The 17,631-nt window shown below is 30.7% G+C and overlaps 1 protein-coding gene across 1 annotated transcript; it reads right to left on the bottom strand.

Annotated features, from left to right (window-relative positions):
* Positions 1 to 10,535: 10,535 nt before the first annotated feature.
* Positions 10,536 to 11,256, bottom strand: LOC110623739 (dirigent protein 22). The gene has a single exon (XM_021768759.2). It carries the CDS (start codon positions 11,181 to 11,183, stop codon positions 10,620 to 10,622), a length of 564 nt encoding a protein of 187 aa, XP_021624451.1. The 5' UTR covers positions 11,184 to 11,256; the 3' UTR covers positions 10,536 to 10,619.
* Between the last annotated feature and the right edge of the window lie 6,375 nt (positions 11,257 to 17,631).

Below are 17,631 nucleotides of genomic sequence, written 5' to 3'. Positions count from 1 at the left end.
TTTGTCCAGACCAAGAAGGTCTGAGGTCAAGAAGGGTCACTGCACTTTCTGCAACATGGATGGCCACACTCGAGAAGGGTGTTTTAAGCTGATTGGGTATCCTGATTGGTTCAAGGGTAAGAACAAGGTAGGAACCCAATCTTTCAAAGGAAATAGAAGCACCAGAATTATGGCTGCTATTGAGGGAAACAAGTCAGAAGAGGATAATCCTCTGGAATACTTAGACACATCAAGTAAAATACATGAATTGACATCCATGTTGAGCTCTTTAAAACAAGAAGTCTCCCAGCTTGTAAAAGGGAAAGGAACTCTTGCCCCAAGCACATCTCATGGATCTAAGGCACATTTCATGGACTTTGCAGGTAAGTCTACTGTCTATAACACTTGCAATGCACAAAAGCAAACTGACTCTAATTGGATCCTAGACACTGGAGCCACAAATCACATGTGTTCAGACAGCAATCTGTTCACCACTTTACATCCACTACACAAGCACATTTGTGTGTGCTTTCCAGATGGGAAAACAACTCAGGTTACTCAATCTGGAAAGCTAAATCTCTTTTGCAAATTGATTTTAGATGATGTTCTTTACATTCCACACTTTCAATATAACTTGATTTCTGTTGGTCAATTAATGAATAGCCATGGCTACTGTATAGTAATGTGGAAGGATTATTGTCTTATACAGGACCCACTGAATAAGAAGGTGGTGGCCATAGGCAAGAAACAAAGAGGCCTCTTCAGGCTGAACCAAATGAGTTTTTCTCATTCTGATGTAAGGAATTGTTTGTTTGAAATCATGAACTCTAATGCTGATCTTCACAGCTTTGTAAATAACACTTTTTCCCAAATAGATTTGAATAAAGAACATTCCATGCAACTTGAACAGACACATAAGCATGTAGTGACCATGAATGACATGCATGATAGACTAGGGCATGCATCAGTAGGTAAGCTCAAACATGTTAAAGGCATGAACATCAGTAATGAGGCTATGAGATGCTGTCCTGTTTGCCCCTTAGCTAAACAAGCCAGATTACCTTTTCCCAGAAGCCACACGTTAGCCTCAAAACCTTTTGAATTGATTCACATTGACATATGGGGGCCATATAAGACCAGCTCTATCACTGGAGCTAAGTTCTTCCTCACCATTGTTGATGACTATAGTAGGGCTGTATGGACCTTTATGATGCACTTAAAAGGTCAGGCTTTTAGCTTGACTAGATACTTTATACACATGGTAGAAAATCAGTTTAATACTACCATCAAAGTCATTAGAAGTGACAATGGAAGGGAGTTTCTAAGCCATAATTATAGCTCTCTACTTATGAGCAAGGGAATTAAGCACCAAAGATCCTGCCCCTACACTCCACAACAGAATGGAATTGTAGAAAGGAAACACAGACACATACTTGACACTGCTAGAGCTTTAAAAATACAATCACAAGTCCCTATTCAATTTTGGTCAGAATGCATTTTAACTGCAACCTACCTAATTAACAGAATGCCTATGGAGCATTTTGGTTGGTCCACGCCTTATGAAAGGCTCTATGGGACCTCACCTGACTATTCTCACTTGAGAAAGTTTGGTTGCTTGTGTTTTGCTACTTCTGTGGGAACTCAGAAGGACAAATTTCAAGAAAGAGCCAATAAAGCTGTGATGATAGGCTATGCCAGCACACACAAAGCCTTTAAACTTTATAACATCAGTGATAAAACCTTCTTTATTAGTAGGGATGTTATCTTCCATGAAAATATCTTTTCCTTCCAAGATAGCAATCTGATTGAAAACTATGTGATTCCTATTCCTGTGATTGAGAATGATTGCCCTGTTGTTGAATCCTGTCCATCTGATCACACCAGTGATGACCTACAGAAATGTCCTTCAGTTAGAAGGACACAAAGGCATAGACAAGCCCCTATCTGGCTGCAAGACTATGTTAATTCCCAGCAAATATCCTTCCTGACCTTCCATCCCTTACATCAATCTTATATTTGCAATGTCAACAATGTTTCTGAACCTTGTACTTACACTCAAGCATCTAAGGATGCACATTGGGTTGAAGCCATGAAGCAAGAGTTTCAGGCCCTGGAAAATAACAACACTTGGGTGCTCACTAATTTACCTAGGGGTAAGAAAGCAATAGGCTGTAAATGGGTCTATAAAGTGAAATTTAAGCCAAATGGGGATATAGAGAGATATAAGGCCCGGTTGGTGGCCAAAGGCTACAACCAGATTGAGTGGTTGGATTATAAGGATAGGTTTTCACCTGTGGCCAAACTTACAACTGTAAGAGTTTTGATTGCTCTTACTACTTCCAAACAATGGCCTATTTTTCAATTGGATATAAATAATGCTTTTTTACATGGTTATCTTGATGAAGAGGTGTACATGACACCTCCCCAAGGTTATCACAAAGCCCAGCGAGGGCAAGTTTGCTTGCTTAAAAGGTCCTTATATGGGCTTAAACAAGCCTCTAGACAGTGGAACATTGAATTTACCACTTTTCTGAAGGGCTTAGGCTTTGTGCAGTCCCCCCATGATCATTGTCTCTTTACACAGCACACTGGTGTTTTAACTTTGATATTGCTTATATATGTTGATGATGTTATTTTAACTGGAAACTCTATTGATGCCATTACTGAATGCAAGCTTGCTTTACATTCAAAATTTACTATCAAAGATTTGGGACCCCTGAAATATTTTTTGGGCCTGGAGGTTGCTAGATCCTCTCAAGCAACTTTACTTAGTCAAACTAAGTATATTTCAGACATATTGAAAGATGCAGGCATGTTTCATTGTAAACCTGCCTCTTGTCCTTTACCTCAAGGCTTGCATTTATCTCCTGATTCAGGAGAGCCTTTTGATAAACCTGATTTATATAGGAGACTTCTTGGGAGGCTCCTTTATGTTAATCTCACAAGGCCTGATATATGTTATGCTGTGCAACACTTGAGTCAATTTATGAGCATGCCCCGAAAGCCTCATTGGGAGGCTGCTTTACATGTACTTCGCTATCTTAAGGGCTCCTTACATCAGGGCCTTTATTTTCCTGTAAGTACTGATTTATCTCTAAATGCCTACTGTGACTCTGATTGGGCAGCTTGCACTTATTCCAGAAAGTCACTATCTGGATATTGCATATACTTGGGCCCTTGCCTTGTCTCTTGGAAAACAAAGAAACAGCCTATTGTTTCTAAGTCCTCAGCTGAGGCTAAGTATCGTGCAATGGCTAACACTGTGTGTGAACTCCTCTGGATTAGCTATATTTTGCAGAACTTGCAGGTTTACATCCAATTGCCCATTCCACTGCACTGCGATAACAAAGCTGCCATACACATTGCCGCCAATCCGGTTTTCCATGAGCGCACGAAGCATATCGAGATAGACTGCCACCTGGTGAGAGATCAACTTCAACGGGGATTTATATTACCTCACCATGTCACTACTGAAGAACAGCTGGCTGACTTATTCACCAAGGCCTTACCAGCCTCCCGCCATGGCACATTAACCCGCAAGTTGAATCTTTTGCCTCTCCCAGCTTCAACTTGAGGAGGGGGTGTTAAAGCTACGTCGTTTAATGCTTATGGTTGTTATTTTGTGTTGAACATCTAAACTGTGTCGTTTTGTCTGAACTGAGTTGTCTGTATGCACGTGCTGTGCATGTGGGTCTGTCTGGTATAAATAGGAAGCGATGCTTCCAGAACAGTTTGTAACGTCATTTTTATCCCGATTTTAAATAAAAGTTCTCGTTTTCTCTCTCTCTTTTCTGCTTCTGCACACACACCAACGAAATTCATCAAAAATAAAGTATATTTATCAAAATTCATTCTATCCATAAAAATAAAAATTTAAATTTCACTTAAAATTAAGATAATAGTATCAAACTATTCATTTTAATACTTATTAGTAGCCTTCTAATCACTTTTATAGTAATATTTATGATAAAGGACTGATATTTTAATCAATATCATTTGATTAAAACGATATAAAAGAAATGATAGACTAAAAATTAAAAAATCTTATAAAAATATTTCAAAAATTAAAAAAGTGTGTTCCAAATAGCAAAAAAAACTATTTATAATAGAAAAAAATCTTAATATGTAAAATTATAAAAATATCTAAAAAAATAATTAAAATGTAAAATTTACGTTCTAAACGGTAGAATTTTCGCCTCGAATTTTATGAAAAACCTGCAGCTCTCGTTATACTTTTCAAAGTCATGAATCTTGAAATTCTCTTTTCGAAAAGTTATTGTGGATCTCCATCGACGATCGACAATAAAAATTAGATCTGATCTAAATTTATCGTAAAATTTAAAATTAGTTATTTTATGTCAATTTATTTATTATATATTTTAAATGATAAGACACAACAACATAAATTTTTTTTCTCTTTTCTCTTAACTAATCGCATTAAAATTAAATTTTAGATATGAAACATTTTTAAAATTAGACAGAAAGAATTTTATTTCTTTAATAAATTTATTTGACGTGAATCTGAATAAATTCGATAAATGAGCTTTGTATATTAAATAGTTTATATATAAAAAAATATAATTTATTACAATGATTTAAAAAAAGATATAATTATTTATTTTTTTGTATATTTCTCATTAACCTCTAAATGTGTGTTGGATGTATATATAAAAAATTGCAAGTTCATGAAAGAGATGATCATTAAAGAATAATAGGCATAGTATCTGAAAATGGTAGTTGTAAGTTAACGACGTTCACATGAAAACTGTTGGCCTCATTTACTTCACTCACTTACAAAATTGGTCCACTTCTTTCATTTACGATGTTGACATCTAATGACACACCATTTTCAATCACATCTTACCTTCACTTCTTGAATTCTTAAATTTATTACCCTTTACAACTCATCATCATCACTCATTTGCCTAACTCTATGCTTTATACAAATTATTATCGGTATAAATTTCATAATTCAATTAATTTGAATATGTGTTCTGATTCTGATGACTGTCGGGCTTCCTCTACCCCGAGCGAGGTCAGGCCCAAGAGGAGAACAATAGCCCAAAGCCCATCAAGTCCTCCTTAGGCAAGATTGACTCAGCGTTCAAGTCTCGACCCGGACACATGAGGTAGGCCAGGTCCACCACGAGTCCGGGTCCAATAAGAGGAAGTCCAACCCAGTGAAATAATGTGAATAAGAATAGTAGGCCCTACACACCTCACGGCCCTACCCGCATGCGCTCCGGATAGTATTAAATGGCCGTCTGGCGTGGTGAGGAGCCTGGACACATTTGTACGATCATATCAGAGCGGCAGGGACAGCTAGCGCTGTATCAGAGTAGCGGATATATATAGCGGGCAGGGGAAAAAGAAGAGATCTTCTTCTCTCTTCTTCTTCCTTCCTGGACTCCATTTTTATTTTCTCTCTACAACCCTTACCCAAATATACTACTCTAATCCATAAAATCTGACTTGAACGTCGGAGGGTCTCCACCGGAGCATCCCTGGTAGACCCCTGACTGTTTTTCCCTATTTTGCAGGTTCTTTCATCAAGTAGAACATTGAGAGATCCATTTAATGGACCCATATGATGGATCAAGAAGAAAGTCAAATCTATCATGGATCGGGAGGAGGAAAAGATTTATCAGATTCAATTAATTATTAATTTGAATACGTGTCGGACAGACTTAATAAAAGCGCGCAAAGCCGTTTCCTTTCATAATTTGTTTTAAGAATCAATGATTAATTAGTAAATATGCAAATTATAAGAATTTTTATTTAATTAGTGTTGCTTAATTAGATGAGGAAATTATTTAATTAAATGAGAAAGATTTTTGTATTATGAAAATAGATATATAGTAGTTCTTTATTAGATGACAGAATTCAAATTTGATCATAGATTGCCCCTCGAAAAAGAGAATCTTTTCACGAATGTCTAAAGATTATATCGTTGGGAAACTGCAGCTGCTTTCTCAATATACATTTTAGTCACAGTTGTTCGGCGGCCGTTTTACCACCCCAATTCATTTTAATTCTGAGATTTACCCCTCTCTCTCTCTCTCTCTCTCTCTCTCTCTCTCTCTCTAGGAAACATGTGTGACATGACATTTCTGAACATGTTCTGCAGTTGTTGTTCTAAGGTACTTGTCTCAGTAACCCCACATATATAGAAATAGAGAGCAGAGAAGAAGAGGTTAATTAAGTTCATGAACTTGGTGGGTCATACATTGTAGTACTTGTCCTTAATTGCTCAGTGCTCTTTGGCATCAACTGGTGGTCCTCAAAGACCAGTCTAGCTCAATCGAGCTACTAAAAAAATATATATCAATTATCTAATAAATCCAGTTTTAAATTCTCGTACTCTTAATTTTTTATTAAAAAATTAAAATATTTATAAAACTCATTAATACTGAAATCATCTCTAAATTTTCGAAGAGTAATTTAATTTGATCTATAAATTTAATTTTAAATTCTCATGATATTAATAAGTTTTGAGTTTGAATTTCCGTCGGAATCAAATGAAATGTGGTCCGAAAAGGGAGACAAACTATTCTCTCTTACATTAGATGTCCTTTTTTTTGCTGCACTACTTCCTTTCTTGACTTTTCTCTTACAAAGCTTTAGCACAAGTAGGGGCACTTGATGAGCGCCAGTTGATGTACATCAATCTAACCTCCATAAAGACAACACAGCACACACAATGCTCATCTCACAAACTAGTTATGGAAACTAAAACCCTAATTTAATCTTTGCTAGTAATAGAAATCTTATGTTTGAGACCCACCCTTTTTGAGGTATTGTATTGTTTTTGCTTTAAAAAGCTTGTTATAATGGTGCCCAAGATCTCTCAATATCCTCTAAAAACTGCCACTGTCAAGGTCATCATGCCCTTAGTTAAGCTTTGCCCACAACAAAATCATAAACAAAGGAGGCTAGTAGGGCCCTTGATGTTGATAAAATTATGGTTGAGCAATTCTATCATTATTATTGTTTATTAGCTTTTTAGGCATCTGTGAGATTATTTTGTAAGATAACCTAAATCTAGACTTTGATTGGGAATTTTAACTAATACCCATTAAATTATCTTTACATTTTTGTATAGTCTTACAAGTAATTTTCTGAGTGGAAGAAGATGCCAAAAAGAAATTTAAAAAAAAAAAAAAAACTATTTTTGGAATTAATTTACAGCTGGACTGAAGAGAAATTTATTAGATGATTTCTGTTTATGATAAATTAATTTTATAAAGTAAAATACAATCTTTATAGACTTATTGGATTTGAGGCAATGCTTTAATATTAATTATTGGAATTGGGAAATGACTTGTTAGTCACTATTAAAGAGTAAGATCAAAGATTATTACTTGCATAACCCAAATAATATTTTAAAAAAAATATTTAAAAATTAAATTACCTAATTTCTACAAATAGAAATATATATATGTATATTTTAAATTGAGATATGTTAGAATTATGTAATAATAACCCAAATAATATTTGTATAATATTTATGAATATTATAACATAATTTTAATCTAAATAAGGAAAAATTATTATTTAGTCTCTATAATTTAATAAAATTAACGAATTAATCTTTTTATTTTAAAATTACACTAAATTATCCATATATTTTTAGATTATTAACTATTTAATTTTTTTATTAATTATAGGGACTAAAAAGTTGTTATTTTGAAATTATAATAACTAAATAATTATGATTTTTTGAAATTTCATATAGTAATTAGAAATAAAAATATTTTAATTATTTCACATATATTAATTGATTAAATAAATAGAATGAATAGATAGTGAATAGTATGAAAAGATAGAGATTATTTAGCATGTATTTGTAAAAATAAAAAGATTAATAAATAGTTAATTTCACTAAAGCATATGAATTAAATAGTATTGTTTAAAAAAATTAATAATTATATATATATTATGCTAATTTACATGTTGGGTTACCATAGGCAAGTGAAAGGCAAGTGGGAAAAATGGCAAGGATGAAGATGAAGGAGAAGACTGAGACTGAAATGAAATGGAATGGTAGGAGAAGGAAACAAAATCACATGAAGATTAAAAACAAATGTTTCTTAGGGCAATAGGAGCCTAGAAATGGAGAGGGCCCTTTTTCTAGGTTAATTATTGTACTAGGCATTGATTAAACATAAATGCTTTCAAGGATTTTTAATTTCCCAATATAAAATTATAAAAATCATCACAATTAAATATAAATTAATCATATTATTAATAATTTATAAAAAAATTAGGAATAATATATTTAATTTTTATTTAATTTTTATAAATTTAAATATTTAATTAGTTATAATTTTAATTTGTATGTGAATGGCTTAAACATTCTATCAATTGGGCTTTGGTTTTCATTTTAGGATGGGGGGAGACAAAAAGGATATGTAGAGGAGAGGTGAGCCCATATGGACAGGAAGCTTCTTTCACAAATATTATTAAAGCCCAATCATGTTCCCAAAATGCTTCTCTTTTCACTTTTTACGCTCTGTTTGCTGTAGGAGATTTTTCGAGATAATAGAATATTTATTAAAATTTTTTTAAAAAAAGAAAATTTTTAAAATAAGATTTTTAAAAATTATTAAAAAATTTTAAAAATCTTTAAATTTAATCCACTAAATTAGTGTATTAAGAAGATTTTCTTAAAAACTTTCAAATACTTTAAAATTTTTTATTTTTTTTTTCACATAATAAAAAGTTATTAATGTTTAAGAATCATGTATGAAAAATCTTAACTTATAAAATTATATTTTAGAAAATTTTATTTTACTCTATTTTTCCTTAACCAAAATGATAAGATATAAAAAATAATAAAATTTTGAATTCAAATTTTCTTATTTACCAAAACATTTACTTTCTAAGAAATTATAAGAAATATACTTTTGTATTGAGGATCTAAAATCTAAAAGAGAATAGAGTTTTAGATATATATCTATAAATTTAATTTGAATAGTTCACGTCCTTTTTCTTTATTATTTTTTTATTTATTTTTTAGTGACATATAAGTTTTTGGTTCATTGTTTTGTTAGCCATTTCTTTTTCTTTGTTTTATTGTGGTGCAATGAATTTATCATGAATCAATTGATTTTTGTTGCTTTCGTAATTGCTGCAGTTGGCCACTGGGCTTCCTTCTATTGGCCCTGTGATTGGTCAAGGTACTGCCCCAAACCAAAATGTAAAAGGTATTATAAGACAACTTGAGACGGAAAAAAAAATACGAAATACTTTATTGCTTAGTCTGAATTTTATGGAAATTATAATGATTTATGGTCTAGTTGTAGTATTAATACTGTTATTTGCGAATCTTTTATTTAATTTTACCGTTTTGCTATAGTGACACATGCTGTTATTATACATGACGGTATATATGGATGTACTGCTTCATTTCTCCATTGTTATATGCCTATTTAATTTTCTCTAGCGCTTATACTGACATAGTTCTGGATGTAGATTGATCCATTCCCATTGACCTATCAAGTGAGTTGGATTCTTTTTTATTGGGCCTAAATCTCGTTCTGCCCTACCTAATTGAGTGTGGTCTAGGTTGTGTGTTAGTGGACAGACTTATGTAATGGTAGTGGATCCTGATGAGTTACGGCTTGACTTTTCTAGATAGTAATAGTAGTGGATCCTGATGAATTATGGCTTGACTTTTCTAGATAGACTCGACTGTCGTTCGAGTCACAGAACTCCGATGATTATATATATATATATATAGTTGTTTGAATAAGAAAAATAAAATTTATTATTAATTAAATTATTTAGTAAGTCAACTGAAAATTTAATTAAAACTTAAATCACTCCATAATAAGAAAAATAAAATTCATTACTAATTAAATTATTTAGTAAGTCAACTGAAAAATTAATTAAAACTTAAATCGGTAATGGAGTGATAGACAGTGGATACTCCAACAATTTGATGGATCAAATGGGATAATACATCCAATGCCAAATCATTAAAAAACTCATCACGATTTGATCGATCGTAATTAAAATATTCAAAATGTTATTGGAGGCCAACAACCTCAATAATGATTAAAAAAATAAATTATAATTTTCTCTTAACTAAATTATATCAAAATTAATAATATATATATTTTTTATTTTTTAAATTATTAAAAAATAATTTATTTTTTATTATACTAAAAAAATAATTAATAAAATAAATAATTTGAAATATCAACTATTAAATTATCTATAATTTACCCGCTATTTTTCTATATTCTTTTATCTCTTATTTTTTATATGTTTCAAAATGAATAAATTTATTGATTAAATTATAAAAAAGTGATTATTAATGTCACTTATTGATTATTTAAAATATTAATAATAAAATTATTGATTATTTATTAATAAAAAATAATAATTATATTTTTATTTTCTTACCGTAAATAAAAAGTTTATTAATCTATTATGAATTTAAAATATAAATAAATGAATTTCATATACCGGCACAGATACAATTAATTTATTCTTTTTTTTTTTTCATTTCGATTTATTGTAAAGAGAACTCAAACTTAGCACACTTCATGTGACCAGCAATCAAAGAAATTTATAAACCACACAGTGAACAGATGACCATCAAATAAAGCAATAAATTTAAAGGAAAAAAAAAATCAATAGTGGAAGACATAGACATTATACTCCACTATAGCATTATTAGTTTTAAGATCAATGGTGTGCGTTTTAGCCAGAGCATAACCACGTGCAAACCTGAAAATCTTGCTTCCTCCGACGATCGGCATCTCCCTGACGCCGGAAAATATAGCATTATGACCTAAAAGACTCAGAGTGCTTCCATTGTACTTGCCTTCTAAAAACACCAAGTTGAAAACCATTAGAAACCCAATATCAGTTTGGGAAGCTGAAGCATATATCCCTTGTGCTCTTCCTACAAGCTTTGAGTTGATGTCAGGGTCCACAGTCAAGGGATCGTCAGCCATGAAAGCTTCTCCAAAATGGGTTGATGAGTTTGTAATTCCTGGGTTCGTGATGGGGACTGCAGTTGGGTTTTTGCTTGTGAGTATGTCGTGGAAGTAGAAGTGGAGGTGGGTTAGTTTCTCGTTCGTGAGGCCTAGTGTCTGTGAAGATAATTTTCTCGAGAAACTTTCAGATTTTGATGTGGGAAGAGTTAAGAGAATCAGCACTGATGAAATGAGAAAATGGAGGGTTTTGGCCATGGTAAATGGTCAGGGATTTCAGACACTTCAGGGTCTAGAATAATGGCCTTGTTGTCAGCTACTTATAGCTAAATTCTTTGTACTTTGGAGAATTGTTAAAGGATAAAGACAGTTTGAATCATGACTTTCTATATGCACATTAAATTCTTACAAAAGTAGAACCGGCCAATGAAATTTGTTATATATGCTTAAAATCATGATATATTTCACTTATAAAAAATATATATATTTAAGAAATTTTATTAAAAAATATATTTATGACCGATTAATTAAATATATAAATACTCAAATGCATATAAAAGTTTCTTATAAGTAAATATATATATATATAGATATTTACTATTTAATCTTTGCGTATTACTATTATTAATAAATCAATTTTTAATTTTTAAAAATTTATTAAAATATTTTTTTTTATCAATAAAATAATTCTTTTATTTTTTTTTTCATTAAAAATAAATAAAAGATGAGAGAATTTTAAAAATTTAATTTTATCCTTAAATAAAATTTTTTATTTAGTTTATGAATATTACCTAATTAACAAGTTAATTCTTATATTTTTAGAAATTTATTAAAATTTTTTTATTTTTTTTTAAATTTATTAAAATATCTTTATTTTTTCTCTTTATCAACAAAATAATTTATTCTCCTCCTCTTCTTAAAAAAAAAGAGGAGGAGGCTGCATCTAGAATGAGGGGTAATTTAATCTTTTAATATATTTTTAACGACAGAAAATAGATAGAACTATTTTATTGATGAAAAAAAATAAAATCTTTTACTATATTTTTAATGGAAAGACTACTTTATTAAAAGAGAGAAACGATAAATGATATTTTAATAGATTTCTGAAAATATAAAAGCTGACTCATTAATAATAATAATATTTAAAAATTAAATAATAAATTTTCTATATATATAATTAATCTCACGCATCTATATTTAAAATTAAACGTACAAAATCATTAAAAAAATATGATAGTTTAATTAGAATAATTTTAATTTTTTTATTATTTTTAATAAAATAATAAATTAAAAAAATTGATAATAATAAATTTCATATAAATATTATCACAATCAATAATTAAAATATACCTACGATTAAATGGAAAAATGGAAAAACCTCTTGGGTAAGTGCACGGCTTGTACTCCTATATATTTAAAAAAATATGATGGTTTTCATTGGATCGGTCATTGAGAAGTAAAGTTCTCAGCGAATATACGAGACTCTCAACCTCACTTTAAGAAAAAAAGCGCTGCAGCACATGTTTCAATATTTATATTAATACATTCAAGAGAAGAAAACATTAAATAAGGAGTTAGTAAATTAAAAGGTTGTCGATTCCAATAATTGCCGTGTCATGTTACGGTACCGTTGTCTATTATATATGAAATATTGGATTAGTTAGGCAGTTGATTTCGTCAAGTCAACGAAACTTAAGCTGAATTTGAATTTTTTTTTTTTAAATTTAAACTATTTAAAAGTAAACAATTCCTTTAATTAAAATTCATCAATAAATAGAAGGGAATTTTTTCTCTAGCGTTTCATAGGGGTGAGCATTAGGTCGGTTCGGCTCAAAATCGAACCGAATCGAATAAACTGAAAACCGAATTTTTAGGGTTTATAAAAACCGAACCGAACCGATTTTGGTCAGAAACCGAACCGAACCGGTCTGATTCGGTTCGATTCAGTTCGGTTTGATCGGTTTTGATTTTTAATAATTTTTTTATTTTTTACACTTTATTTTTAATATTTTAAAATTTAATTAAAATATTTTAATCTTAATATGATTTAATTTCTCTATATTATTGAAAAAATATATTATTATCACTAATCGGTTCGGTTCGGTTTTTTCAGTTTTTTCGGTTTTTTCCTGATCAAAACTGAACCGAACCGAAATAATCAAAATTTTTAAAATTAAAAACCGAACCGAACTGAAATATATAAAAAACCGAATCAAAATTTTAAATCGATTCGATTCGATCAATTTTTTCGATTTGAACCGAATACTGCTCACCCCTCGCGTTTCACGTCTATACACATTTAAAAATATATATCCTATGTCACACCTATACATATTAAACTAACTTAGAATAAAGTTTCGTTTCTTCTACAGTAAATATTTTTTTATATTTAAAATGCTAAAAAATTATTAAATTTTAAAAATTTTTCTGATTAAAAAAATTAAATATTTTTTTAAAAAATAACTTTATTTTTTAAAAATAGAAAGTTATTTTTTACACTTTAAAGATTTTATTAATATTTTTAAGTTATTTCATTGCTTCCATGGGAGATCAATTAATGTTTAATTTAGAAAATGTTATAAACAACAAGTGGTGTGGGTATACAAACGAGATGTGGTTAGTGAGAGAGACTTTTTATGTTAAAGAGACCCACATTTAGAAATTTAAATTAGAGAATTTAATTTATTTTTTCAATAAAATTTTCGATTTCATTTATTTTAGAAATTTTTTAAAAATAATTTTAAAAAATTATATGGATAAAATTTTATAAATTAAATTAATTTATTCACTTTAAATTTTTTCTTTTAAATTCAAATATTTAATTTATTATCCATATAAACATCATTTATTTTTATTTATATTTAATATTTTAAAAAATAAATAATTTAACTCATAATTTATTAAACTCATTTTTTAAATAAAATTAAATAATTTATAAAATCATTAAATAATCTAATCATTAGTTTTATATTTTTTGAAATTAGTTTTCAATATCCATGTTTGAGCCTATCAACAGCTGTCGGGTCTCCAAAGAAGGTAGTGGCACCTAGGGATACGGGTGAGTAGTATTCGGTTCAAATCGAAAAAATTGATGGAATCGAATTGATTTAAAAATTTAGTTCAGTTTGGTTTTTTATATATTTCAGTTCGATTCGATTTTTAATTTTAAAAATTTCGGTTATTTCGATTCGATTCGGTTTTGATAAAAAAAAATCAAAAAAACCGAACCGAACCGATTAGTAATAATAATATGTTTTTTTAATAATATAGAGAAATTAAATCATATTAAAATTAAAATATTTTAATTAAATTTTAAAAAATTAAAAATAAAGTGTAAAAAATAAAAAAATTATTAAAAATCAAAACCGATTAAACTGAATCGAATCGAACCGAATCAGATCGGTTCGATTCGATTCGGTTTCTAATCAAAATCAGTTCGATTTGATTTTTATAAATATTAAAATTTCGATTTTCAATTTATTCGATTCAATTTTGAACCGAACCGACCGAATGCTCACCTCTCGTGACACCGATACCAAGCAAGCTGAGTGATGGCCTCTTTATGGCTGCAAGGAGACTGAGACTATTTTGACCCTTACCCTTCCTGTTTCTTTTTAAGTCATTTATGAGATATTTTTTTAAATCAAACATGAACAATAACATTAAAATTAAAGGGCTATAGAGCTAAGTACAAAAGTATCTTGAGCCATTGGATTGTAGAGAAAACTAGGATCGTGAATTGTTTTTGATGCAAGAGAATGGGCAACAAGATTATCCTCTCGGTATGCATATTTGAAGGAGATAGAATAAAAGGAAATAGCATGGTCAAGAATATCCTTGATCAACTCTTCAAGAGGAAAAAATGTGATAAAAAATGGCCTGGATCACTATCAAGGAATCTCGTTCAATGATAACATAAGAGAAACCTCTAAAAGAGGCTAAAAGGAGGGTCTCTTTACAAGTAAGACTTTCCAAAATCAGGGATTAACAATTCCATTAATGAGCTTGTAATTTCAGCATTAAGGGTACCCAATGAATCATGTGAAATCACATCTAAAAATCCTTGGTGGTTCTTGCAGCTCACAGCGGCATCAAAGTTAAGCTTAATAATATTCTCAAGCGACGGAAGCTAAGGTGATGGTGAAGGTCTTAATTGGACTACCATTGTAGGGATGGATAAATTAAACACTAAAGTAGTCAAATACTCATCAACATGTGAAAAGTGCAAATGATATCAGAGTATCTAATGTCTGAAAGATGAGACTATTTCGAGCTTCCATCAAGATGGACATCTAAAAAAATGATAAGTTTATTTCAACGAGATTTAATATTCGATTGAGGAAGACGTAAGGATCGCAGTCTTAAGGGTGAGTTTATCTAGCGGCATTAAATGATTGACTCTAACTCACCACACCATTTATATGAAGGATCAACATTAGATATTCTCTGGTTCATGAGTTCATTGTAAAGGAGGCAATTCTTTAGGCCATCTATAAGAAAATTGAAAGTTTACTAGGCAAAGAAATGTTCCATAACCTTTTCCATAAACCATCTGCAATCGAAGAGCTAGTGCTCGGGGATGAATTAGCATGAAGGATTCGATGAGCAATGATGTAGCCAGATTTCACCGTGCAGTTACCTTGCTTATTATAGTGCTAAACTAGCTTATCCTCTCTCTTGAAAATGGATAGTGGGATGGCAAGGATGTGATGTGTATCCTCCTATGAAAAGTTCTCTTCAAGGATTCTCTTATTTCAAGTATGATTCCCATGATTAATTAACCGTGATATTAGGAACCCATTTATCTTGTTTGCACATGATAGCCTCACCCGACCCAATCTGTCATTGAAGACCCTCAAACAAAACTTGTCTACACCACAAGATGTTTTGTCAACCCCACGCAGGAGTACTACCTGTTTACGCCCGAAGAAAATAGTTAGAATGAAAATATTTTCCCCTTAATCACATGTGCCATGTGCCAAAAGAGACTCTAGGTGTTGGAGAATACACCATTCCTGTTTAGCCACCAGAACCAAATTAAAATTTTGAAAATTTTTGAAACCCAGACCTCCTTGAGCTTTGGAAATACACATGGTAGGTCAAGAAATTCAATGCATCTTATTATTTTCTCCATTGTGACCCTACCAAAAATTGGAGATTTGAGAATTGAGGTCCCTGCACAAGGAAATATACAATATGAAGCATGACATAACATATATAAAAATAGCCAACAAAACTGATTTAATTAAAACGACGGTAATCCAAAAAATTTATCTGGTGCTTTCAAATGCTTAATATGCAAAATAGTAACAATATTATTTTGGACAATTGTGAATGTATTTGGATTGAAGGAAATACTAGATTTTAAGAGATAAATCGATTTACCACTTGCTTGTTCATAATCTTGAAGAATCATGCTGATTTTTTCGACTTCATGAGATAAAGCTTTAGCATAAATGATAGTATCATCTGCAAAGAGCATATGGGTAAGAGAAGGCCCACCTCAAATAAGCCCCAAGTCCACCTCTATTAATTCACCAATAAAATCTCCAATGACTTTGGCGTTGGCAGCGTTTAATTGATTAGGGGGGAGTCCATGGATTTGAACCCAGATAGGTGTCTTCGTGAAAACCAACTCCTCAATGGGTATGTTCGGTGGCCAATCTCGTGTAGAAAGAAGTCCATTGATGATTGACCATGGTCTATGGTCCATGACCATTTTAACATCAGATTCATAATTGAACATGGAAAGGTATAAGTAATGCCCTCGGATACAACCTGAAAATCCTTTCCCATACGCCACGATTTAGCTAAAGAGGATCCAATGATGTTTAAACTGAAAGACCTATCAGATATGAGTTTGCCCACAAGGATCTTGCGATGTTTTTGTTGTCTGCTCAGTGTTTATTGAAAGCTTCAAAATGGGTTCCATGCAGTTCAAATTTTGAGCCAATCGAATAAGTTTATTCACATCCTCAGCGTTTTTTTATCATGTTGTTGAAGAAAATAAAACAAGGGGAAGCGAGAGAGAGAGAGAAGGGAAGGTCTGAAAACAAGAACAGAGAAACACAAGAAGAGAGAAGATCGAGAAGGGGAGGCAGAAAGCCTAGGGATGGGTATCAAGACCAGAGAGAGAGACGGAGCCCAGGTTCGTCCGTTCTCCACTTTCATTGATGAGAAAATTGAGCTTCTGTTAGAATGTTTCTTTATGTATTTGATATAGTTTCTTCATACTAAATCTATTTATACTGTAAAATAATAATAATAATAATAATAATAATAATAATAATAATAATAATTTATGTATTTATCTATGTATGGGAATTATTTATCTCATAGCTGATAAATATCAAAATACTTAAATAAGTGTTTAATAAGTTTAAAAAAAAATAATTACATTCTGAATCAACTCTAAAATTAAAATTGTTTTCAATATATTAATAACTAATTTGATATTATTTTTTATTTAGACTTTTTCACTCTTTTATAAATTTTAAATTAAAATTTTACATAAATAAATTGTTTAAAATTATAGTATATAAATAAATTAAAAATATTATAAATAAATTTTATTTTTAAAATAAATATTAGATATAATTTATCAAATGTCTATCACTCTCTAGAATGGGCTAGTGGGCATCTCTCCCAACCTGAAGCCCAGCAACTCGCAAGAAATCAGAACGCAGTTGCCAGTTTGCGCTACGGG

This window comes from Manihot esculenta, chromosome 9 (assembly GCF_001659605.2).
Source record: "Manihot esculenta cultivar AM560-2 chromosome 9, M.esculenta_v8, whole genome shotgun sequence".
NCBI lineage: Eukaryota > Viridiplantae > Streptophyta > Magnoliopsida > Malpighiales > Euphorbiaceae > Manihot > Manihot esculenta.
This window is presented reverse-complemented; position numbering and strand designations above follow the sequence as displayed.

Excerpts from the sequence above, each read along its gene's own strand:
- LOC110623739 (XM_021768759.2), bottom strand. The coding sequence starts at position 11,183 with ATGGCCAAAACCCTCCATTTTCTCATTTCATCAGTGCTGATTCTCTTA.